Source organism: Vigna umbellata, chromosome 5 (genome assembly GCF_029865625.1).
Source record: "Vigna umbellata cultivar VRB3 chromosome 5, Vumbellata_1.0, whole genome shotgun sequence".
Taxonomy (NCBI): domain Eukaryota; kingdom Viridiplantae; phylum Streptophyta; class Magnoliopsida; order Fabales; family Fabaceae; genus Vigna; species Vigna umbellata.
Window position 1 is genome coordinate 20,333,383 of NC_142169.1, and position 25,681 is coordinate 20,359,063.

The window sequence follows — 25,681 nt, forward strand, 5'->3', positions numbered from 1 at the left end:
TTTTCTTGGTTACAAAGTTTTAAGTTGGTTCTTCTCTTTTTAATAATTGTGTTATAACTGTTGAAGTGTTTTGATTAGGTAATTTTTTTTAAATACTAACGATATTAATGATATATTACGAGTCAATTTATAATTATTTTTCTTTTAACTTTTTGGAAAAATATTTGATATAATAAATGTTATTGTTTTAATTTTAATTTAATTTTTTCTTTGATTCAATTATTTTTTAAATAGAATAATATTGTTTCTTTTTAAATTAAAATTAAATTTATTATTAGCATAAATATTATATTGATATTTTTTATTTAAAATATTTTTTTAATATATTAATTTATTTCATATTATTAATCCATATTTTTTTAATATGTATTTTTTTTATAAGATTAAAACTAAACATAAGTATCTTTTTTTAAAAATTATTTATAAAAGTAATAAATTTGGTTTTTTTAATTGGAATTAAATTTATTATTTATATAAATGCTGTAATATTTATATTAAAATTTAGGAGTGAAAATCATAGATTAATAATATATAATAATATAATATGTTAAAAATTTATTTTTAATAAAAATATTAGTATATATAAATAATAAATTTGGTCTTAGAAAGAAAAATAATATTGTTTCACTGTAAAAAAAAGAATAAATTGAATAAAAAAATTAAAGTCAAAACAATAATATTTAACACTGAATTTACACATGACAATGTGCTACTAAGTGACAAAATTATTGCAAAAGAAATTAAAAAAAATCACATAATAATATGTGACATGCCTTTACGCCTTTGGTAATTTTTTTTAAAAGATCTAATTAAAGTATTTTTTAAATTGAGACACAATTTAAACTTTTTCAAAAACAAAAATCAACTTAGTACTTTCCAACTAAAGTAAAAACTAAATGAGTAATTAAGATTATTTGCTAATTTCATGATTAGTTTTTTAAAGCTCTGATAAAAGCATCTTTGGAAGAAATTAAAACCAAGTATTGACTTTATATAATAATATATGGCTGGAGAGTTTTCTCTTCTTTACCACAAAGACATCACATGGAAATATTTGAAAATACCATTAGAGGAAAGCCTTGTCATAATTTCATCTTTCGAAGTCATGACACTAACATTGTTCGAAATACCCAAAATAATAGCAAAGAATTGGTCCAGACACCAAGCATCTTTCCAAAAGACATGATTTAGAATGTTGCAATGTCTTTCCTCAAATTTATTATGATTCTTAAGTTACAGATTTTCACTTGAGCGAAAATGGCCAATCTGTCAAAAATATCTCCTTAAAATAAATAAATAAATAATATTTATGGTATAAATTTCAAAAATTTTTAAAAGTGTTATACGTGACCTTAAAATAAAAAACTAGTTTATTTTACAGAACTAAAAATATTTAGCCTATAATGTAAGTTTAAAAAACAATTGACTAAACTAAGTTTTGTGTCATAGGTAGCTGTCAGTTTTGTTTTGTTTTCATTCCGTTTAATTTTGTTTTTGCGTGTTATGTTGAGAAAGATACATTGTTGTTTTTTGATTGTCTGAAATTAAACAACTCGAATTTGGCACAAAAATGAAGGTTAGAGAATCTGATTGTGAGGCAGTTTTTTGAGCGAAACAAATAAAGAAGAAAATGCAGGGAGAAACAAGAAACCTGCGATGCGGAGAGCCGTTTAACAGCCACAAACCAATAAAAGCAAAATGGCAGCATGCAACGTAACAAACTGACCACAACGTATTTTTGGGTTAATGTCAGATGTCACGTCGTGAAAGGGCCACGCAGGAAGCAAGAAGCCGTTACAGTTTAAGGTTGTTAGTTAAATAGTAAATTAAGAGGTTTGATATAACATAAAAAATACTATAGAATTTGTGAGGGAAAAAGATGCCAAGTGTCGGGAAAAATAGAGAGGTTGGGAAGGAAAAAGAGGAAAACGAAGTTAAAAAGAGGAAAAGGATGAAAAGGTGAGAGAAGGGGTTCGTGCTCAGAGGCGGGGAATATTAACGTCAGGAGTGGGAGTGGGAGTGGGAGTGAAAGTGGAGTTTTATTTCGATATTACTCCGGCGACGGTTTGATTCTCTCGCCCTCCCGTTGCTTCTCGTTTCCCTGAATACCTTCAGAGTGTTCAGGGTATAAACATCGTAAATATTCCTTTTTCTACTTTTCACACCAATTTTAGACATATACTTTCTCTTTCAAAATGCACCTTATAATCTTACCATGATTGTCATATGTCATTTTTTTTCATTGTGTTTCCTGATTTTCAATCACAAATGGTTTTAAAAATGGTGGCATTTTGGATGCGAGGGATGAATTTTGTTTGTTATATGACATGCTATATGTACGGTTCCTCGTTTTCGTTTCAGCCTTCTTTTTTACATTTTTCTGATTGGGAAATTTGCAGGTTATTAGGGATTCAAGAAAAAAAATGTGCAGGTTAGCCAGCTTTTCTGCTAGTATGTTATCCAGAGTTTAAGCGATGACTTCACCATTTGAAAAATTTCCCATAAATTAAGCCAATACACGGTAAGAAATTTGGTTTTGCGTTTTCAATTGATATATAATTTGTTACACTCAGAGACTCCCTTTTCATGCATAGATTCTGCACCGATGTTTTCCTCTTTTAAAAGCAACGGCAATTGTAGAGTCATTTTCATAACAAATTTTTCATCTGGTTTATCGTCTTTATTTCTTGTTCCATCAATGCTACGTGCATGTTATATTCTCACCGTAGCCATCTAAAACAGCATTGTAAGGAATTTTTGCGTGGAAAGATTCTAATTTGCATTGCCTGCACGAATTTTGTTTGTCTTCCATGGCATTCATCTGGTTAATGTAACTTTTAAAATAATAATTAAAAAATTGTATGATGCTATCTTACATGACAATCGATTTACGTAGATATTGCATGTGATTTGAAATTAGAAGCATGGTGTTTGTGATGAAGGTGCAGACGCCATCGTCTTGAGAAAAGTAGTTTGGTGAGAAGAAGAGTGTCCCTTGGAATGCAGAGCAGCAGCCATTCTCAAAATCTGAATGAGATTTATCAAAATGGCTGTGACGATTGACAGACATGAGGGGTTTGGGCCGTTTAGCCGATCCCAGAGATGCAAACTCCAATCTTACGGTCACCTTGATCCGAACGTTGTCGAACATAGCAAAAGTGGTGGTACTTTTTCACACTCCATTGAACTAGCATTTGAAGCCTATAATATTCACCGCAGTTTCTCCACTCCATGCCTCCCCCTGACCACACTGGTAGGGGAAGAGCTCACTTGTCACCCTCCAAGGATTGAGATTGTTCGTGGAAGTGGAGCTCCAGTACATGCTCTGGTTGTTGAGGTTGCCATAGCTTTGGCCTCAGGTATCAAACCAATACCCATCCCGAGTGGCCTAGGTGGTGCCTATGCTTTCTGCAACCAAAATGGCACCAACATCGCTGTAGCAAAGCCAGTAGATGAAGAGCCTTTCGCCTTCAACAACCCAAAAGGCTTAGGGGGTCAAATGCTCGGCCAACCTGGCCTCAAGAAATCTATTCGCATTGGTGAAACTGGTATCCGAGAGTTAGCTGCTTATCTTCTTGATCATGGAGGCCTTGCTGCCGTGCCTCCTACGGCTTTAGTCAAATTTTCTAATGCTGCATTCTTTGTCACTTCCAATGCAGCACCATCTGCTCTTCCAATGCCTAAAGTTGCCTCTCTCCAACGCTTTGTTGGTCATGGTTTTGATGCAGGAGAGTTGGGTCCTTCTTTCTTCTCAGTTGCTTCAGTCCACAACATAGGGATCCTTGACATTAGGATCATGAACCTTGATAGACATGCAGGGAATATGCTTGTGGCCGAGCATGACTCTAACAATGCTAGCTATGGTGGTACTGTTGCTGACCTTGTTCCCATCGACCATGGCTTTTGCCTCCCTGAGTGGCTGGATGATCCATATTTTGAGTGGCTACATTGGCCACAAGCCTCTATTCCTTTCTCTGACTACGAACTTGACTACATTTCCAAACTCGATCCCTTCAAAGATGCAGAGGTTTTAAGAACTACCATTCCTTTACTCGGGGAATCCGCAATACGTGTTCTTATTGTTTGCACCGTTTTATTGAAGCAAGCTGCTGCTGCTGGCCTTTGCCTTGCTGAAATAGGCCAAATGATCACTAGGAAATTTCGTGAAGGTCAAGAGTTACCGAGTGAAATGGAAAACATCTGCTTAAAAGTCAAGGCTAGCATCCACACCAAAAACCGCACAGAACAAGGGTCTAAATGTGAACGTGCTGAAATTTCCTTCGGAGACCTCAACCAAGTCCAGTGGGAAGCGTTCTTGGAGCATTTTGGTGAGCTTTTGCACAGTGTTTTTGAGGACAGGAAGTGCAACGCCAAAAAATTGGAACATCTTGGAAGTTACTGAATTTTAGGAGGATAGGTTGCCAAAGCGAGACACCAATTACTGTCGCTTGTAGCTGTACATTAACACCGTTCATAGTGTAGCTTTCAACTAATTCCATTCTGCAACTTTCTTTATCTTTTTTTTTTCCCTTCAAACCATATATATATATTTACCCTTTGTCAAGTAGACCTGTATCCTATATTTCACCTCTGATTATGTAATTAATTACTTTTGTATTTTTATTTTCCCCATTCAAAATGTAATCAAGCATTCGTTATATTGATCCTTCCCAATATAATGTAATGTTGCTTGTGTAACTGTTGCGCCCTTCAATTTTATAAGTTAAAAAATAAAAATAAAAAATATAATTCAAATATTAATATTTTTATTATTTGGGGTTTTCTCAAGGGTGTCACACTATCATTTTTTTTTTTCATTTCTGTGGTGCATGCATGCTTCAGGTACATAGTTGAAAAAGACACATGAAAAGAAGAAAATGAAGAAAGAATATAGGTATGACTACTGTGAATCCAACATATGATTTTGGGTTCAAATTGCATGGATGTTGCACTTTGAATATTAATTTTTCTCATTATTTTATTACAGGGTTAAAAAAATGATTTGTGAGAAAATGAATTTTTGATATATGGCAAAATATACTCATATATATGATGGGAAGAATTTCAATATTGAAAGTATGAAGAGAAATCGAAAGTGAGTCTTCCCTTAGCTGATTAAACTCTGATGGAAACAGTGGGAGAAGGGAAATTTGTGAATGCAACAGAGTGTGGAAGGGAAAGAAAAGAAAGATCAAATGTCGGCAGGCAGACGTTTGTACAAGTGTGAGGGGAGCCTGGGAGAAGGCACACCTTTTAGTGGTGTCCTCATGTATGTGACCAACCCAGGATTCTCACCCATGTCAATCTCTTCGGGCTTCACTCCCTCCGCCGGATTCCAACTGAAATGGTGCAAAAGGTGGCCCAACATGGAAGTCACCAAGTTGATTCCAAGTTGAGCACCGGGGCAAACCCGACGACCCGCCCCGAACGGAAGTAGTCTAAAGTCATGCCCTTTCATGTCCACATCCTCCTCCAGAAACCTCTCGGGTCGGAACTCCAACGGGTCCTTCCACACGGCCGGGTCACGGGCCACGGCCCACACGTTGACATGCACGTTGGAGCCTTTGGGGATGTCATAGCCTCCAACTTTGACATTGGCATTGGCCCTGTGTGGGAGCATGAGTGGGGTTGGTGGGTGGAGCCTCAACGACTCCTTCGCCACACATTGTAGGTATGGCAGGCTCAAGAAGTCTGCTTCGGTCATCACCCTTTCAAGCCCAATCACTCTGTCTAGCTCCTCTTGGGCCTTCTGCTGCACTCTTGGGTTTCTTATTAACTCCGCCATGGCCCATTCTACAGAAATTGCAGAGGTATCCGTCCCTGCCGTGATCATGTCCTGTGAAATTAAGAAAATATGAGCTCACTGTTTACACTTTTGAAACTAAAAAAATAGATAAAATTGAAAGAGTGTTAGAAGAAGGAGGTACCCAGAGGAGGCCAATGATGGTGTCTTCACTGAGGTCATATTTGTCTTGCAATGTGAGTAGGGCATCGACAAAATGTTGTTTGGCACCACCGGATTTCTTCCGTGCTTGGGTGTGCTCTTCCATGATCGCTCTGGTGAGTCTATCACGGCGAGCTCCGTGCTTGGCAAAAGCCTCTTCTTCCAGAGGGAACATCCACCGAAGCCAAGGGATGTGTTCCGCCATGGCCAGAGATGCTCCTAGCTTTAACCCATTTTCCACAACGCCCTTGAATTCCACTCCTTGTTCCTCTAATACACCTTCCGAGTTCACAAATCTTTTCCCAAATGCCAATCTCGTTATGTTGTTGAATGCCACTTCCCCCAAGAACTTCCTCACCAATATTCCCTTCCCCAAATTCTCTGCTCAATTACACATCACAAAAACCACTTATTTTTATTTTATTTTATTTTCACACAAATATAATATTATTCTTTTTCATTTTTTACTCTTTTTTTTAAATATAAAAAATTACTTTTTCATAATCATTTTATCTTTAGAAGGTCAAATACACTTATTCTTTTTCCTGCCTTACTACAATACCGAGAAATTAGGTGGGAAGCATCAACTATATATATTTTTGCACTGTTTGGGTGGGTAAAACTTTAGAGTTCCTTACAAAATAATCAACATCACAATCACCCTACCAAACCATTAATTATTACGCAAAGCTTTTTGAAAGAAACAAGAAAGTTTTTCAATTCAATTTCAATCTTCTATTTTTAATCCTTATAAAACTTAATTATTTTTTTACTTTTTCAAAATTATATCATTTTAATCTATTACTAATGTGGTGACATAATAAAAAAATGCAAGACATAACTTGTTAGTGGCTGAATTTGTTGAACTAACGTTATCCATAGATATATGTGGACCTAAATTCTTAAGGAAGGCACCTTTTTTTCTTTGCACACGAAATAGGTTCACTTCACCAACCACGTCTACATAACCATAATTCATCGCATCGCATTTACGCCTTCACCACCTAATTTGTTGATTGATTGTTACTAATGTCCTAACAGATTTATATAATCAGCATACCAATTTGAAATTGTGTCTAAAAGTTATATATACATAGTTTAAGATGAAAGGAAAATATGCTTGTTATGAAATCCATTTATTAAGCATTTAGAGGGTTTTTTTTCCTTTTATTTTCTATCCTTGGTTACAATTATAGTCTATTTCCTTTTCTTTCTTCCACTACTCTTTCCCATCACTCGAATTGTCTTGTATTTATGATTGCAAATACTTCATTTGGGGAATTATCAAGTTGCTCAATGCCAATAAATAAATAAATAAATAAATAAATAAATAAATAAATAAATGTAAATCAATGGAAAAGCGAAAACCACATGAGTCAAAGCCCAAATCTCGTGATTATGCAGAGAAAATAGTTGTTCATCTATATTTTACTTATAAGTCATAATGATGTAGACATGGGAATCATACTAAAAGACTAAGTGAATTAAAATTATAATCACTACTATTTACTTTTATTCTACTTATGTGGATTTAAACTAACTGACATCTATATTTGTAACAAACTTTTTTTTTGTCGTGACTTTTAATGAAGAAGTATATATATAACGTAAAAATAACCATGTGTAAATATTAAACCCGATTTTAAAATAAACGAAAATCAATTTATAAAGAAAAAGAATGTGTTCCAACCAATTTTTTTTCTAGTTTATCTTTTAATAATTTTAAATAAGATTGTGTTTCCTAAAAAAAATAAAAATATCTTTTTTTTTGTTAATAACTCGCCGAGTCATGACGCGTGTCAAGAAATAGGAAAACAAATGAAAAATAGTATTCCCAGCAATGGATACTAAAGTGATTTTTCTTGCGTGGATGTAATAATAAAATTGAACTTTATAAAAAAAAAAAAAAACTAAATTGACCTCTCGCAAGTTCATAGAGGTAATCAGAGTGAAACTCTCTACCATCAGAACAATCCTGCTAGGTTGTTGTTGGAAAACTGTGTAAGAGATCATGTGTATGATTTCATGAAGTTCTTTGTTCTAGTGTTTTTTAATTTCAATAAGTTTATCATTCAAATAATATTGCCAAAGCAGAACAATATTGTAATTTTCGAGAAGGAGAAACGTACCAGTAGTGGTGCAGTGGTGGAAAATGGATTCAACCATGGCGGTGACCTCGTCTTCTCTAATGGGCCTGAGGGCCTCGAGACGTTTGGGGGAGAAGAGCTCTAGCGTGCACACCTTCCTCACTTTCACGTAGTGGGGTCCGTAATCGGCCCAGATGAGATCCTTGCCGTCGCGGCTGAACTTCGCCGCCGAGCGGCTGCGGTGGCGGTCAGCGAGGTGCTGGTCCTGCTCTTTCAGCACCTCCTTCGCCAGCTCGGAGTTCGAAACGATGACGTTCAGCGTGGAGCCGAACCACACCGATATGATAGGCCCGTATGACTGTGCCCACTCCGCGAAGCAGCGGAAGCGGACCGGTTTTATGTCGTAGAGGTTACCGACTACCGGCCAGGGCCGTGGACCCGGAGGCAGTTTGAAACTTAGCCTCCGGTACAGCGTGTAAGCTACCCAGACGGTGATCAGTGATAAGGGTAGAATGAGAAGAAGAGCCATTGCAGAATAAAAAATTGAAAACGAAGTAAAGAAAAATATTGATTAATGGTGGAGCCTGTGCGGTTCCTGAAAGAGTAGGGGGAAGGTTGATCTTGATTTATATTCCATAACATCGACAGGGAGTTGGTGAAAATTGGATGTATGTGTGATGAAACGTTTCGTTTAATACATGCTAAGCATGCATAATGTTTTCAACTTCTGTTTAATTTCCGTTTCTTTATTTTATTTATGTGGCTATATATATAGTTACCCATAATTTATTTGAAATTATCACGCCCACTATGCAAAGCTGTAAAGATAAAGCATGTGAAAATAGTTTTCGAAAAATTGGAATTAGGTCGATGTGTCTAATAATGAGGTGGGCTGAAACATGTTAATTCCTTTTGACTTTTGCACCAAACATATATATATATATTATAAAGTTTGGCATTTAATTTGAAAAAACGAAAATAGAGTTTGTGGATAGTAATTTTTTGTAATTGGGTTGATGGAAAATGATTAAATTTAGGTGTTTGAAGAGTTATATTATGATAAAAAAATGAAAAATGAACTGTGGTGGGTGAATGAAAGTTGGTATTTGGTGAGAAGATAATCGAAATTGAATGGGTTGATGTGAGGATGAGGATGTAGTGACGGTTGCAGTGAAGCACTGGACTATGCTTTTTGGGATGTTGCGGTTGGTGAGGTGAGTGGCTTTTGTGATTTAAAATTGCAGGTATCCGAGTGGAACCCTTGAAAAATTTTCTTTATAGGTTAAAATAAAGCATGATTTAATTTATCAAAAATGATTGTGCAGGTCTTCAGCTTTAGATTGTGGAAGAATCAAAGGTTGGTGATGATGTAGACCCCTCCCTACTGTGCAGCCCACAGACATCTGAGAAGTGGAATTTTTCAATTTCGAGTGGAATTGGTGCTAATTATGTTTCAGTTTGAAGTTGGTGTAACCTCGATCACAACTTTCTATCCATCATCATCGATAAATATATATATTAGAGAAATAGTATTATAACACATTTTTAAATTCACATTTTTAAATTCACATTTTTATATTCACTTACACAGTATAAGGGAACTTACACAGTATAAGGGAAGTAAAATGGTTATATAAAGTATATTTTTTTTAAGAACAGAGAATTAAAAATATGAAAAGATAGTATTCATGTCAAAAATTTGAGTAGGTCAAACAATCATTTTTTATATATTTATTATAAAGCATGCCAATTTAGTTTTATAATTTTTAAGTTTAAAAAATTATATAATATGTAAATAACAGGGATAACTTTTGAGAAAGTATATCAATATCTATGTTTTTTAAAGGAGGTAGTGTAATGAACAAAAAGGTTAATATTGTGTTGTTTAACAATTAAGAAAGGTAAAGGTAAGGATGGAGAACATTTATGTAATTTAATACAACTTCTATGATGATCAGTGTATTTGATTCTAATATAATGTATTTTAATAAGTGGCTTGGACTGTTTTAAAATTGATATTCTTGGACCTCCTTTGTCATAAATACACTCATTCTTTTTCAAGGGATTGGGTTGTACATAAAAACACCCCCAGAAAAAAAATACTATTTATTTATTCATCCAGCGTTGTACAAAAAAACACCCCCAGGATATATATACTTTACAAGTGTCAAAACAAGTTTTACTCGCAAAATCATGTACTGCACGAAAATTAAATTATAAGACTGCAACAATGTTTACAGCAAGTCACAATTTTCTATGATGGTTGTGAAAATAACCTTTGGAGCAAATGGTTTATACAAACTTACGTATTTAGGACGATATATTCTTAATCCACGGAAAATATTACTAAACAATTTTTAATAATTTTTATATTGTCGAATATATGTCATTGGAATGGAGATTCTGTATAAATCGATACAAAAGTTTATGTTTTTAGCTCATTTATTAATAATAAGGATAATACTATTTAAAGTAATACTTTTATTTAAGAATGATAAACATATTTTTTTATAACAGTTCGAATAATTAGTATTTATGGATATTCAGTGAATATTTTTATATTCGTTTATAAATTAGTTAAGTATTATATGATTATTTATTATTTATAAAATTTAAATTATATTTTATTAAATTAAATTTAATTAAAATTAAAATTAATTTATATTTAATTAAGTTAAGTTTAATTAAAATTAATTTTTAATGTATATCTAATTTAATTTATATCATATTTTATAACTTTTTTTGTAATTTTATTTAGATTTTATTTTAAAAATTAATAAAATATTTTTTATAGAAAATATTTGTGGTGCAGGTATTCGTAGATTTTAAAATACTCACTATATTTTTTAAACATGCATCTCACAGATAACGTAGTAGATAATGGGTAAATTTTTTTATTGTGAATTGATAGCGAATTGACACTATCTGTGATCGACTTGACTCATGTAGAGTTGCAACACAGGATACGTGTTGACGAGATCCAAAATTGTATAATCTTTTGGCTTCGTATCCTTCTCCAATCTATCTCCCTAAGCCATGTTTTTATACAACAAAATATTTTGAATCAAAAGTTAGTAAACAATTTAACATTTTGGTTAGCTAGCTTAAGGAAATTAAATTAAAGGACAATTAGAGACAAAAAAAAACAAATTTCAAATTTAGAAAGGGAGACAAGGATACTTGACTGACTCTCTTTGATCAAGTTTTACAGTTATTTGTAAGGGTGGTGAAATGAGGTTTTCCTTTAAAGGAAATGGTTGAGAATAAAGAGGTATTACCATATATGTGATTAGAACCAACCGCATCAATTATATATGATTTTTTACCTTCCATAGATTGAGAAATGAAAGATCTGGATGTACTTGGAGATTGAGATGTTTATGCCAAACTATTAGACTTTAAACCGTAGATACTTTTGATACTCTTCCTCAGTGAACTTAGAGTTAATAGGGGTAGTTTCAGCCTTATTGGTTGTTTGTGAATGAAAATCATGCAAGGAATAGCAATTTTCTTGAGTGTGACTCACCCTTTTGTAGTATGTGCACTACGGACACCCCCGACCTCCATGTCCTCCTCTTCTAGTACCACGTCCTCATCTTTCTCGTGTGGTAACCATGACAGATGGTTCCCTTGGTTCATAAACTTCTTAATATTGAGACACCGGGACACGAAGAAGGCGTGTGATCAAGGTTTTCATGGAAGGGACCTCATGACTGGTCAGAAGTTGATATCTTATATGATCAAAGTCTGGATGTAGAGCACGAAGGATCATCACCATAATATTTGAAGCTTCTTCTTGATGTCCTCCAAAGATTTGACTTCCAAGAACACTCTCAGCTCTTTCACAACTTCTTGGACTTCAGTCATGAAAGAAACCATATCATGGTTTTCCATTTTGAGACATGCAAGCTTGTTTGTCGTATCATAGAGACGCTGAATGTCGTTAGCATATATGTTTTGAGTTTTCTTCCAAAAAGAGTGACATGTTTTGAAAGCTATAAGAGATATCAGAAGCTGAGGTTCCATAGATTGCCACAATAGAGCACACAATTGGAAATTTGCTTGTTTTCATTGTTCAACTTTTTCAACAAGCACCTGACTTCCATCTTACTCAAAGTGGTCTTAATGTCCTTGGCCAAGAAACCATATTTTAATGGTAGTACATCAAGATATATAATTTTTTTTATTTAGCTTCTTCGAAAGTAATTGAGGGACTTTCAAAGAATGAAAGAACACTCCAAATGCCATTTATAAAAAAAAAGTTGTGATGAAAAACTGCAACAACAAGAAACTAGAAAACCCTAAGAGTTTTCTTCAAGAAGAGCTTCTGAACTTTATCAAAGTAAAATTTTGAGGGTGAGAAGAGAGATAGGGTTTGACGACATTTATAAAGGTGGCATAGTGGTGTTCCGACGAGCAGTACGCTGAACAATAAATATTGAAAGAAAAGAGGTGAATAATAAGCAACAACATATAAATGAAAGTGTTGAAAGAGAAGTTGAAAAGATGGAGGAGGATAAGATAAAGAAGGAAAGCAGGTTGAAAAACCTTACCTTATCTAAAACCAATTCTCACAGTTTATGGATCTCTTCAAAAACTAAGCATTACCATTCCTTTCTATGAAACTCTTCAACAAATACTTTCATATGGAAATTTACGAAGAAGTTTCTTACAAAGAAAAATAAATACCTTTTATAAAAAAAGACTTTAAAAATAGCACTTTTTTAAGTTGAGTATTCGTGAAAAACTAAAGAAAGTTCGATAACAGGTAATAGTCGACAAAGATTTGATATCATTTTAAAAATTAGATTTTAAAGTTTAATTTAATATCATTAAAGATGAGATTTATATTTAAATATTTATTATTTATATTTTACTCATATTTTTAGTTTATATGACATTTTCAATATTTTTAGGTTTGTGCGAGTATCTACTAGTTTAAGATTTTAAATATATCTCTGTTCCTTAATATTTAAAATACATCTAAAGTAAATTTTTTTCAGTTCTCCAAATTTGGAAATAATTTTTAATTATATAATTTGAAAAATTACTTTTAAACTGGTTTTCCAAACAGTTTTGAGGAAAGATAAAATAAACACGTGGTAGGATATTTATTAATATAAATGTAAAATCAAAATGGGTTGCCATTAAAAAATATTATACTCAATAGTTTAAATAAAATATTAGCTTAAATATATATTTAATCCCCGAAAACATTAACGAATTATATTTTAGTTTCTAAAAAATAAATATTTTCCATCGCTATAAATTTTTGAACATTTTTTAAGTTTTTATAAAATGTATGAATATTAATTTTAGTTCTTATATAATATTTTTCTTTGAATTTTATTCTTCTGAAATTTCAAATAACTATTTGAAGTCTCTAGTATCATTTTAAGACATAAATACTGTTTATTTTAAAAATTCTAAACTAGCTCATTCTTGAAACCATTGTGCTGAAGATGCCAGCTTCATATGCATTGTATTCCTTTTTCTTAACTTTGAGCTCTTTGTACTCAAGTTTAATGTCTCTGTTAATAAGCCAGGAGAACAAATAATCATTCATTTATCCAAGACAAAATAAAAATTGTCAACAGCAGATAATGAACAATAGAGCTTGAAAATGCAATGGATAGTGCTTGATACCTGTTATTTGGATCAATGGTCAAAGCTCTTTTAATGTCAGCCTCGGCTTTCTCCAAGTCTGATGTTTTCATGTATGCTTGGCATCTTCTATAAAGAGCCTTGATATTTGAAGGGTCTTGTTGTAGGACCTATGTATTTATCAAAAATAGGATTAATTTGAAGCATTCAACCTGTTGAAAATTATTGCCAAGCCAATATCTATATATGATCACAGAGAACCTTTGTGCATAGTCTTGAAGCTTCAATATACTCTCCCAATTTAAGTTTGCAGGCAGCATTGTTCAAGTTGCAGGATAAACGTAAGTTATTTGAACGATGCTTCTCATCTTCACCGAATGAGTGATCAAACTCAATGTACTTTACAGCCTACAATGTCAGTGAAGTTCATTCTGTTATACACCAAATCAAGTGCCATTGAGATCCTTCTACAAGAATACTCAATATAATCATTAGAATTAGCATGTAATTTAAAACAAATAACTCAACCTTTTCATATTTCTTAGATGCGTGCATGAAATTTTCAGCTTTGAACAGCAGATTTCCTTCGTGCTTCTTTCTCTCACAGGCTTCTATTTTCTCTTCTGTGTTCATTTTCCAAAATGGTTTTTCCTGTTCACAACAGAATCATTTGAGAATATTATAACTCTACATAAATGTCGTTACTGGCTTCAAGTTTCAGGTTGTGTTATTCAAAACTAATTACAAGTCAAAGGGTGCACTTGCTACAGCCAGAACAATAGTTGTTCTACTGTTTCCAACTCTTGTCCAACGTAATCAAGTTTAAGAACATTGAGAAAGGCTTTACCTTGAGACGAGTAATCATTATTTTCTTCTTGGTCAGTTGATAGAGTCAGAAAATCTTCAATATATCGGCAAAGGAATGAGAAAAATGATTTGACCAAATGTGTGCTTAGAAAACCTCTGGTCATATTTCCCCTCGTATTTTTAATAAACTAATATTTTGAAACACATAGGAGCTACTAACCTTGACAAAATCAACCAACTCAACTTCATAATAAAGGACTTTATTATTTGCTGTGTTTCCCTGTGAATTATTAGAGCCGCACAAATATTCTGCATGGACGATTACAAGAGCTTGTTCTGCTTTTTTCATTGTCATTATTGCTCTTTCTAGACCCTCGGGTACTTGTTCTGAAAATGCATAGAGGAAAGCAGTACAAAGATTGAAAGCAGATAAAAAAGAGAACACATGCTGCCAAAGGTTCTTGACATTTTGCATTTAAATATTCATGATCCATGATCATAAACAACAGCAATTTTTTACCTTCTTGAGTTGTAAACTCAAAAGGTTCTTCCTCTGATCCTTTCCTCTCAATAATTATATCATCTTCCCCTTTGCACAAATATATCACTGCAGGAAGTGAAAACATTAGTTCAGAACCATAGGAAGCATTTGGTTCAATGTTTACTTGACATGTTTTCTGTTTAGGACAAAGTACACTATTCTTCTATGATTTCTTGAAATTTCTAATGATACTATTTTTTTTTTTTAACGCTAAGACTAAACTCTCTTAGTTGTTTGAAACACATTACACACCCTTGTTATCCATGTGTACCTGTAAAGAGAGTTAAAGCAGGCGTTAAGAGTGTGAAATTTCAAGAAACTACAAGAGTTTCAGTGTAATTTCCTCTCTAGTGTATGATTGAGAAAACAATTTCGTCTTGTTTTCAACATCATGTTCTTGAGATACAGTTTACCTTTCACTTGTGATCCCTCGTTAGGACGATCAAACCCCTCACCCACTTTCTTAATCTTTTTCAGTATCTTCTTGTCTCCTGTGACATCTGTAACAACTTTCCATGATACCAGTTCAAGCTTGATGCTAGTTAAATTAGAATCTGGTGGAGAAACACCATCTAGCTGAGTGGTCATATTTGAATTTTTACTCTGCCCGTCTGCAAATTATGTCCTGATATTATTACATGGTTCGAATTATGGCAATACATAAATGTTTCATTCGAAATAAAAAGTGACTTTAACTTACAAAATAATCTCACTGCTAGTTCTGCCACTTCGCCCTTTCTCATTGTCTTTACTGCTATACTCATAGCAGGACATAGATAGCCTGTTCCAAAAACTATCCTTAAGCATTCCATAAATGCATTAGTTTTTTTATGATTTTTTAAGGATAGTGATCTTAGTGTTATTCTCCCATAAAAATTGGGCTTTCAACTGACATAATGTAAACTTTTATCATAGAAATTACTTAGATGAAACTTTTAATTTTGATTGGATAATAAAACTACAAATTCTTGAAGAACTGCAACTTATTTTTTAAACACCTATGAAAACTTTTCAGAAGTTATGGATAATATTAGTGATAGTAAGTGCTGAAAGTATGTTCAACTTTTACTAACGTACCATCACTTACATTAAACTCCACTCCCTCCTCAGACTTTGAGACAAGCATCGCATTCTCCAGCCGTGCTTCATATTTCACTGCAAATTTCGATGTGCAATATTAATGATATATTTGCAAGTGGCCAGAGTTTATTTAGAGAACAGCGTGTTTAGTTTACAGCAAACACACTTAAATATATGAATGATATTACCTAGCATTGTTATTATAGTGTAATTACCTAGAATTTATATAAAATCACGATTATTACTAGTGTTATTACCTAGCACCTCGTCATCTTCTCTGGGAGTGGCCCATCCTTCTCCCTCTCGTATTAGCTTTTTCATGATTCCTCCATCGCCAGTCAAATCCCTTATGGTGCTCCAAGACAGCATTTCAATTTCATAAATGAGAGTTGCATTGGGAGGAACCAATGGAGGAGAACCTTGTTCCCCATATGCCAAGTTAGGTGGTATTTTGAAGATTGCTCTCTCCCCTTTCTTCATGGTGGCAACTCCTTCATCCCATCCTTTGATAACTTCACCTGGAAGGAAATGAAAATAAACGTGCTCTGACTAATGGCACTTTTCCTCTCTACTCATGGATTGAACAGTAATAATAGCTAGCCATGCCAATTTCATTTCATCAACCACATTGTACACATACTAGTTTATGATTTAATGGCCCTTTTTTCCCACTCAGTAATTAACACAAACGAAGTGCTTACACTGGCCTAATTTGAAACGAAACGTGAATCCTTTATCATAACTGGATTCAAGAGATGCTCCATTCTCAACATGTCCTCTGAAATGAACTGAAAGGTTAAAACAAAAGGGTTGTGTTAGAATTCAGAGAGATACCATAAGCATGTGGCAGAGTTTGAGGGTGGTACTATGCTTTCGAACCTTCCACTGCATCTCCAGAGAATGGAGTTTGCCAAGAGACTCCTTTTCTGAGAATCCGCTTTGTGAGACCTTCATTTCCAATTTCCTTGAAAGAGAATTGTGAGTCTTCAGTTTTCAGTTGATTTTGGTGAGAGTGGCTCAGATGAGAAACTGCCATTGGCATCACAGAAACAGCAAAAAAGAGAGCTTCAAGTTTCCAAAACAGGATAAGCCGTTATTGGTTTCCCTCCTTTGGAGCTTTCGGTTGAGAAGCCTTTCCTTATCATCATTTTTAATTTCCATAATTTCATGTTATTTTTTTATATAATTAAATTCATGATAATTTATTATTTTTAAATGTGTAAAATGTGTTTTGAATTTATAATAAATAATTTCAATTCTAATACAAAGTTACTTTTAAGTATTGTCAATTTTAGAAAATCTACTGGAATTAAAGTTATAAATACACAGAGTACACTAAAAAGGAAGACAAACTGTTAAAAAAGTCAAATATACAATAGATAAGCAGAAAGGATAATTTATAATTATTGAAGATATTTTTTAGGAATTATGGAAGTCATTTATAAAATCAACATTATGTAACGTAAAGACGGTGGTGTGTCTAGCAGATCCATCAATTTGTAATTAAGTTGGTAGGATAAATTGACTTTTCTAAATCTGTTAATATATATTAATCACAAAATAGTTTTATTTATATGATTAAAAATAATAATTATTCTGTTTAAATTAAAAAGTACTAAATATGCATTTAATATATATATATATATATATATATATATATATATATATATATATATTAAAATAAAAAAATATCAAAATATTAAAAAAAACTCACATGTTTAGTTTGTTTTTGAAGTAACATATGATTTTAGAATCACAATGTAGGACAAGTCATAGTATGGGACAAGCAGAGTATTTTAGTCTATTGTCACATTACTTAATTTTTTAAAATCTAAATAGTTCTAGCAAACATGTTGTGTGTATTTCTTATATGTAAACTTGTTTATTCACTTTCTTTCTCTGTCTCTCCAAAAGTAATTTGCTTATTTGTATCTAATCTATCAAAAAGATAGTTTCTTTATTCATATTTTTTCTTTTGTTTTGTTAATCTCAAAATTATTTCTATTTTCCATAAGTTTGTACTTAAAATATATAAATTACAAATTAAGAATATTACTTATTTTAATAAATGAGTCTATATAAATTATTATTTTTACTAATTTAATAAAATAAAAATAAAATTATTAAAAGTTTTATATAATGATTGATCACAAACTTGCAGGTCAAACGTCATGTAAGGTGAATTAGAAAAATTAATTTGCATTTTTTTTATGGGAGGCAAGTTAGTATGTTTTTCATCACCAATCGAATGTTTAAAAGAGGAAAGACCGATCCACGTTACTAATGCTAAACGACATGACAAATGGTCGTTTCGTCCATCCCCAAACTAAAATTGCTAGTAGTATTCTTAATTTTGAAATTTATATTTAATTTTTGTAATATTTTAAAATCGCCATGTGCTTGATTCACTTTATATTTCACTTAGGTATTTTAAAGCAATAATTCATGTAATACGAAAATGGTAGGATTAAATGGATAGGGTTGAAGCAGACGGGTAAGGCCTAAAAATGGGGCCAGAAAAAAACTCTTAAATGCATCACTTGTGTGGGCCTTTGCATTAACACATTGTTATTCAAGCCCTCTGAAACATTATTTACACTTCCTATAGTTAGTGATATACATGTATTTTGTATTTTACTCCTAAAAATACCCCGTCCACCGAATACTTTTCGGGAATGCTGCACAAATATTAATTTTTAAAGTGTTAACAAATTTAACATTAATTAGTTTCTACATTGTTAAAACTCCAATTTAAGTTGTTACTTGTTTGCTGTTTATATTATAAGTTTATTATTTCTTAAATATTAATTTTGCACACATTTTTTTCTTATCCTTTAAGTAAATTTCAGAGATATAAATAAAAATATCTTACACTGTGGTTTCATTATGTATGTCGGCAAAATATAAAAGAAAATACAAGTTTTTATAAAGCGTAAGAATTTCTCTTAACAAAAAAGGTTTCCTTTGTATATAATTAACGTACAATTTTTTTTTTATTTATGTGCTTTGGTTTTAATTTGGTTTTACAAAATTTCAAGTAGAATAATTTGAGTTGCGTATACATTTATTTTCTAATTTTACTTTTTAAAATTAAAATAGTTATTTTATTATTTTATTTTTTTAAATAACTGTCATTTTCAATTTGGACACTTTTTTAAGTTTAACAAAATTTTTAATTATATTTACATAATAAATAAAAATTATTTATATTTAATTTTATAATAATAATAATAATTTTATTATTTTAATTATCTTTTAGAAAAACACCATACACATACCGCATGGTTTTCATTATTATTTATAAAAAAACTTTCACGAAATATCTTCCCCTCTGAGTTTCTAGCCACAAGAATGAATCAATATTGGTTTATGACCTCAAAAATAAAAAGAATATAACACAAAAAGCAAAACTACATTTATCCACGGATGACCGTTTCTTCAGGTGACACCAGTGACGTGTACAAGGTCTTGTCGCATGATTTAATTATTGCAGTTTTATTTTCAAAAAAAATATAAAAGTATAATTCCAGCATATAAATTTACTTTGGCATAAATAGTTTTTTAAAGATGAAAAACAATAAAGAACCAAGAGTTTCTTCCATTCTATTTTTTATGTGAAATTAAAATTTTGACCTAGGATGATGTTTTTATTATGTCTAATAATTTCACATAAGAATGAAGACTTAAAATATTTAAAACATTTTTTCATTTGGACCAATATCACAGAAAATAATATTGTATAATAAAGTTGTACTCATTGCTGTTGTGGAAGCTCCAATTATAAGAATCATATTTTATTAATTTGTCGCCATATATTTGATAATTGATTGGGAAATATAAATCTAGGATGACATAGGCAGCATGATTATAAAAGTGAAGTTGATTGGGTGAGACAAGGACAAGAAAAATATATAATATAATAATTAATAGAGAAAAATAGTAAATAAAATGAGAAGTGGTGGTGGGTGTAAATGTTAAGACTGTAGGGTGAGTCTCGTTAGTGTCTCCCGGATAGGGTTCTCTGGTGCTTTAAAAAAGAGCAAGTAGATATTAAACAAAGAATATGTGGAAAATAGATGTTGCACAAATACTTCATTCCATTAATAACATATACAGTAACAATTCATTTCCAATATTACTCTAAAACATGTGAACAACTTTTATAGTGGTTGTGATGGATGATTTTTGATGAATGATTAGTATATCCATTGAAGTAGTGTGTGGTGCACTGGGGAATGTGAACAGTGCTTTAACATGTCTCCCCACTCGTCTAATTATTTCACGGATCATTGTTGGTCAGATCGGCTTAAGCTAGGTTTTCTGAATCATTGATTATTTTAAGTCTTTCATATGTGATCAAGATAAATAATAAATGAAGTATAGTAGTTTTTTTTTTGTCTCTACTAAAAAGTTGAATTAGTGAAAATCTTGAGAAAAGAAAACACCCTTTTTACCCTTCTCCGTGTACAAAAGTGGATACACAATCATGTTGCAATACGTAGTGGACGTTGCATCAGATGTCTAGTGCTAATTGGCCATCACACATCTCTCAAATAATTCAACATTTTGTTTTCATCTATGTTTTTATATTAATATTCATGTATAATGTATTCACCCTCAAGTTGTTAGAAGAATGATGCAATTATAATCATATATATATATATATATATATTGTTAGATATATTATTTTATTTGTAATTAATTTATTATTATTATTATTTATATTTTGGATTTATATTATTATATAAAAAAATTTTAGTTTTATGTTAAAAGTCTCACATCAATTAAAGATGATCAATTTAAAATATGTAAACCTCACTTTATAAACATGTTTAATAAAATTAGATAAGTTTAAAATTTACTTCATAATCTTTGTAAGAGGAGATTTGCATAATTTATACAATGTAAATTTGTTTTGTTTCTAATAGATTCGATGTAGATAAACCAATCCTACGTAATCAATTAAATTTGTATTTAAACATCTACTTGTTCTTGACTTGATACCACTTAATTAATGTAACAAAATAGTATGATTCCTTTGGATTACAGACTATGGTTCATGCATTCTCGAAGAATTTCAATGCTCATAATACGCATGATTTGAAACTATTATTTAGAGATTTGATCTATGGATTCTTACGGCGATGGTACGTTTCTTTTTTTTCAATGACTTTCTCAAAACACTAGCAAGATATTAGGTATGAAAATTTTGCATCGATTCATCTTAAGAAACTAGGTTAAAGTGCTGATTTGAGGCTTTAAATTAGGATTATTTTTAAAAAGAAAACTCTGTTTTTCTCCTTATCTGCTCTAAGTGATTACTTGGTGAAGATGTCTAAAATATTCAGATTCGTTTTTTTTTTCTCTTGAAGTAAGATTTTAATTAAATATCTATATTTTTTTTGTTTATTTTTAGTGGGTGCTAGCATATAGGTCCATTATACAAAGTCATAATCATCCATTTATTTTTTGTATCTCTGTCATACTCTTTCTGTTGTAGATGAGAGCAAACATATTCTGAATCTACCACCAATAAAATAATGCTGCCTAATCATCCACTAATGTCCATTTCTTAGTTAAAGTTTCAAAACAGTTAATTAATCCAAGAGCAAACAAACATCATCAAAATTTGTTTGGCAAATTCTCATTTTCCCTGTGCCTTTCAAGGTTGAATTAAATATAGTTCTAACTCTAAACAAAGAAATTGAGAATAACTTTGTCAACCAAGTTTAAACAAGTTCATCTACATTACCAAAAGAAAAACACAATGCTAATCTTCCACAAGAATCAAAGTTAGAACAAAACGAGACATTGTTTGGTGGAAGTGTATCTAACATTTCACATTTCCTCCAATTTGGCCATTTAATTGACACATGATGGTGACAGAACCATGGTTTTGCATTTTTAAAGAAGTTTTGAGAATCAGAATGTTTTGTGCAAGCACTTTATGGAATTGTAAATCTGCATCTCATGATGTTCTCACACTTAATCTCACGGTTGCATCACTTGGAATCAGTGATGCAATTGTTCCTCCCTAGTAGATATTCAGTGAGTGAGGAAATGTTGTATCACATTCACATAATTGGATTCTCATTCATAAACAGATAGGAGAGAATCTGTTCTTGAAAATAAGAGTGAAATATTTTTACTAATCTCAATTCATGATAGAATCTTTTTACTAATCTTAAATATTAATTTAGAATAAAATCTTTCAGCTGGTCCACTGAAGGTATAACATTCCTGATTTCCTGTCCCAGTTCTTCTTAGTTCTAGCTAAGTTGATTATTTTTTGGGAACTAAACTTTGATTATCTGGAACCAAAGGTTGACTAATCCCAAAAGGTTGATTAGTAATTGTAACATTGTGAAATCTCAGCCAGAAAATCTTGTAAACTTATGGGAAATGAGCATTGCCTTATGCAGAAAGCATTGTCTATTCTTCGTATTCCTATGCAAGATTATACATCTAATGTTAAAACAACAAATTCAATGAATGATACAAAATTGCATTTGCTTTTAAGTTGCCTAAATTTGATTCTGGTATAATTAAATTCGAGCCGTTAGATTGCTTAGATTGCTTTCTTTCAAGCATTCGCATGTAATCTTGAGGTTACTTTACTTTGTTCTTGTAATATTCTGCCAAACGAGGATCAGTGAACTTGTGTCTTGTAGGATTAGATAAGTTTCAGCTTCAATTAATCAATAAATTAATTAAGAAGGTAAAAGAAGCAGCATCTAATGCTTAAATTATAGAAATCTTTCATGTAGATTAGACCGTTTATGCCTGCAATTAGATGTCAGCAATTATCATTCTGCGAATTATTCTGAGAAAGGGAAAGAGGAAGAATTCTGCAATGTCAATTTTCCTTTTCACCAAAGTGTGCAAAATTTAAGTTACATTATGGACAGTAAGGTCCAGACAGAAGGTCCCAAAAAAGAAAACTCTAGTTAATTTTCCGAAAAAGATGGTGAGTACACAAAACAAAAACCCCTCGTAATTTCTCTGCTCTCCTCAGTTAACGACCCTTTTTCATTGCAGCCTCTATTATTCATTCCTCCATACCACTTTAAACTTTTGGAACAACAATGGCTACCCTTAAATCTCTCGACGTTTCTTCACCCTTTTGCATCTCGATATCGTTGTTTGCTTCGGCTTCTTCCACCACAGTCTCCAACCTCCCATTTTCTGAACAACACTTCATCACCTCAGTGGTTATCTCCGCTTCTTTCTCCTTGTTCTCCTTGTATTTTCCCCACAGAACTGCGTAAAGTCCCATTACTATGAGAATAGCTCCCATGACCCTGAAATCACAAGTAGATGATTCCACATCAGTTATTGGATTAGCACCGAAAACATGTCCACCACTGTTTCAAAGTGTGAGCCTTTTATGATTACGATGTTTCGACTTTCATGTAATAAATACATAGCTTTTAGTTTATGATAAAGTGAACTGGCTACGTTAAGACCAACTTATAAGCTGTGAGACGAAACCGCATGAAAGCGAAGTTTCTTTGTGGCTAAAAGCATGAACCGTTCAGTGGGAATGGGAACAGTGACTGGATGTGAAATTGTGAATGAGTAGGAGTACTTACCCTCCAAGATATATTTTTTCTGCAAGGATGAAGGCACCCATGATGGCTACGATAATCATCATCAAAGGGCTGAAGGCAGTTACAAAAACAGGCCCTTTCTTTTGCATGACAATCCCTTGAACATAGTAGGTGATTCCTGATGATATTATTCCCTGTTCAGCAAAGTATACGTCTATTTAGACTCTCGTATGGTTCACCAATACCCACCAAAATAGAAAAAAAAATGATTGTATTGTCTGAAACTACTGTGTCTATGCTCTTTATTTGAGCCACATGATTTCAGACAGTACAATAATTTCTCAGACAAAGTGAGAGAGACTTACAGCATAGGCTGCTGCAAGAAGGTTCATATCCCAGCCAATGCTCCAAACAGATGTCTTGTGTTCCATGACAAAGGTAACTGCAATCGACTGCAGTGTACCTAAGGCACACACAAGTGCTGTGAGAGAGAGCTGAGCAGGGTATTTCCTTAGTGTGACTGCCTGCATTAACCACAGCATAATGTAACAAGTCAGTCGCATGAATAAGAATCAAAGAAATCAAAGAAGTGGGTAAGCTACTCTCTCCCCACAGTTTGAGTTAAAAACACTTGATTACTTGCCTGAAGGATGAAGAAAGAAGCCCAAGCAAGGGTGGCAATTATGAGAAGAATAGAGCCCTTAAACCAATCCTTTTCCCCAGAATCAGTGGTGTTTTCTGGAACATAATTTCTGGGGTGATGCATGTACTGAGAACCCAAGAAACTGATGACTTGCCCTTTGTACAGTGTCATCAACATGGCCCCAGCAACCGTTACTATAGTTCCTATCACTTTTGCTTGGCATCTAAGTTTTCTCATGTCCAACTTTTCCATTCTAATTCATCCCAAGCAGAGAAAAAAAGCATGTCAGGTCAAGCAATACAAAAATTGTAATAACAGATGAAGAGAATTAATATTCACTGATAGTGTGCTGAAATATACCTGAAAATAGCAGCCATCACAAACGTCATTGCAGGGAGCATGTTGCTTATTGCACATGAGTAGGTAGGGGAAGTGAATTTCAACCCCGCATAGTATAAGTTCTGATCAATCACAGGCCTATAACAACAGAACAAAAAGGGAAAATTTTAGAACATGTTTTTCTGGATGCACCGATCATAATGAACATGGGTGTCTAGAGCAACAAAAATAGTTACCCAAGTAGACCCAACACGAATATTTGCATGAACATAAGAAATGTAATCTTGGGCCTCACTTTCCTGCCAATGACAAACAAAAGAAGATGAGAAGGTTGATCAGAAAACGATTCAAAACAACGAAGCGAAAACTTTTCTATTTTCTTCTGTCATAGGTACCTCTCAAGAACAAGAGCAAAAGGAGCAATAGCCGCAGTAGCAAAGGCGTGTCTATAAACCACAAGCACATAGTGGCTCATCCCACGGTTGAGGGAGACCTTAGTGATTATGTTCATACCCGCAAACCCAAATTGCAGAGAAATCATAGCTATGTAAGGCTTGCACCTCTGAAAGAAACTCCCACAATAACCCTCTCCTTCCATTTTTTTTTTCTCTCTGATATGTGTACGAGGTAAAGGACGGTACTCTGAACTAGGAACAGGGTTGTGTACAGAGGAAGAACACTTGATGTTGCTTGTGTCTCCTAAGTGAAAAACGTTGCACCCACTATGGTATTTATAGCTTCTAAACCCTCCTCGTAGAAGTTGTGTGGCATAACGGTACTGAGAACTAACTATGGTTGAAAGTTTGTAACAAAGATAATTTTGATGTCTTTTTTTATATTTTGAAGCGTGTAAGAATCTCACCATGGAGCTCACACGTGACCCTGCTTTAGCACTAGGTATAATACGTAAGCCACAGGATATTCTTAATTGTTGTGTGTGCATACAAGAAACATTATGGATTCCACGTACCGATGATTGGGTTGTTTTATTTACTGATAAAATTTAGGTAAATGGAAATCATTCTTTTAATGGAAGAAAATGTTTTTTTAAGGTTGCTTTCATGTTTAAATAATGTTCTTAAAATA

At 32.7% G+C, this 25,681-nt stretch overlaps 4 protein-coding genes across 5 annotated transcripts; 1 reads left to right on the plus strand and 3 right to left on the minus strand.

The window, feature by feature from the left end:
- Positions 1–2,682: 2,682 nt before the first annotated feature.
- LOC124835774 (phosphoinositide 4-kinase gamma 1) lies at positions 2,683–4,885 on the plus strand. The gene has a single exon (XM_047310762.2). The coding sequence runs from the start codon at positions 3,032–3,034 to the stop codon at positions 4,400–4,402; it is 1,371 nt and encodes a 456-aa protein (XP_047166718.1). The 5' UTR covers positions 2,683–3,031; the 3' UTR covers positions 4,403–4,885.
- A 141-nt stretch (positions 4,886–5,026) lies between these two features.
- On the minus strand, positions 5,027–8,691 carry CYP98A3 (cytochrome P450, family 98, subfamily A, polypeptide 3). Its single transcript, XM_047310761.2, has 3 exons — positions 8,074–8,691; positions 5,928–6,325; positions 5,027–5,836 (listed from the first exon to the last, which is right to left on the minus strand). Exons 1-3 carry the CDS (start codon positions 8,558–8,560, stop codon positions 5,192–5,194), a joined length of 1,530 nt encoding a protein of 509 aa, XP_047166717.1. The 5' UTR covers positions 8,561–8,691; the 3' UTR covers positions 5,027–5,191.
- A 4,653-nt stretch (positions 8,692–13,344) lies between these two features.
- On the minus strand, positions 13,345–17,185 carry LOC124835768 (70 kDa peptidyl-prolyl isomerase-like). 2 transcript variants are annotated; one of them, XM_047310757.2, is made up of 12 exons: positions 16,943–17,185; positions 16,765–16,851; positions 16,321–16,581; positions 16,061–16,138; positions 15,684–15,764; positions 15,397–15,594; positions 14,963–15,049; positions 14,663–14,829; positions 14,164–14,286; positions 13,897–14,043; positions 13,678–13,805; positions 13,345–13,562 (listed from the first exon to the last, which is right to left on the minus strand). In XM_047310757.2, the coding sequence occupies exons 1-12, from the start codon at positions 17,103–17,105 to the stop codon at positions 13,463–13,465; spliced, it is 1,620 nt and encodes a 539-aa protein (XP_047166713.1). In that variant the 5' UTR covers positions 17,106–17,185; the 3' UTR covers positions 13,345–13,462. The 2 variants fall into 2 exon arrangements, with proteins under 2 accessions (XP_047166713.1, XP_087947870.1); XM_088091744.1 differs by having other exon boundaries at positions 15,684–15,776.
- Positions 17,186–22,909: 5,724 nt separating this feature from the next.
- Positions 22,910–25,310, minus strand: LOC124835780 (WAT1-related protein At5g07050-like). Its single transcript, XM_088114809.1, has 7 exons — positions 24,991–25,310; positions 24,832–24,894; positions 24,617–24,733; positions 24,253–24,509; positions 23,979–24,133; positions 23,656–23,807; positions 22,910–23,364 (listed from the first exon to the last, which is right to left on the minus strand). The coding sequence occupies exons 1-7, from the start codon at positions 25,191–25,193 to the stop codon at positions 23,130–23,132; spliced, it is 1,182 nt and encodes a 393-aa protein (XP_087970935.1). The 5' UTR covers positions 25,194–25,310; the 3' UTR covers positions 22,910–23,129.
- Between the last annotated feature and the right edge of the window lie 371 nt (positions 25,311–25,681).

What these genes read in the sequence shown, in the direction of transcription:
- LOC124835774 (XM_047310762.2), top strand. Translation starts at nt 3,032, where the DNA reads ATGAGATTTATCAAAATGGCTGTGACGATTGACAGACATGAGGGGTTT.
- CYP98A3 (XM_047310761.2), bottom strand. Translation starts at nt 8,560, where the DNA reads ATGGCTCTTCTTCTCATTCTACCCTTATCACTGATCACCGTCTGGGTA. An exon ending in CCACCACTGCACCACTACTG is followed by an intron (nt 6,326 to 8,073) that starts GTACGTTTCTCC and finishes GTAATTGAGCAG; the next exon opens with AGAATTTGGGGAAGGGAATA. An exon ending in CCATCATTGGCCTCCTCTGG is followed by an intron (nt 5,837 to 5,927) that starts GTACCTCCTTCT and finishes TTAATTTCACAG; the next exon opens with GACATGATCACGGCAGGGAC.
- LOC124835768 (XM_088091744.1), bottom strand. Translation starts at nt 17,105, where the DNA reads ATGCCAATGGCAGTTTCTCATCTGAGCCACTCTCACCAAAATCAACTG. An exon ending in CGAGGGATCACAAGTGAAAG is followed by an intron (nt 15,050 to 15,396) that starts GTAAACTGTATC and finishes CACTTCCTGCAG; the next exon opens with TGATATATTTGTGCAAAGGG. An exon ending in TGAGTTTACAACTCAAGAAG is followed by an intron (nt 14,830 to 14,962) that starts GTAAAAAATTGC and finishes ATGCATTTTCAG; the next exon opens with AACAAGTACCCGAGGGTCTA.
- LOC124835780 (XM_088114809.1), bottom strand. Translation starts at nt 25,193, where the DNA reads ATGGAAGGAGAGGGTTATTGTGGGAGTTTCTTTCAGAGGTGCAAGCCT. An exon ending in TTTGCTCTTGTTCTTGAGAG is followed by an intron (nt 24,895 to 24,990) that starts GTACCTATGACA and finishes TGTCATTGGCAG; the next exon opens with GAAAGTGAGGCCCAAGATTA. An exon ending in TTTCTTCATCCTTCAGGCAA is followed by an intron (nt 24,134 to 24,252) that starts GTAATCAAGTGT and finishes TAATGCAGGCAG; the next exon opens with TCACACTAAGGAAATACCCT.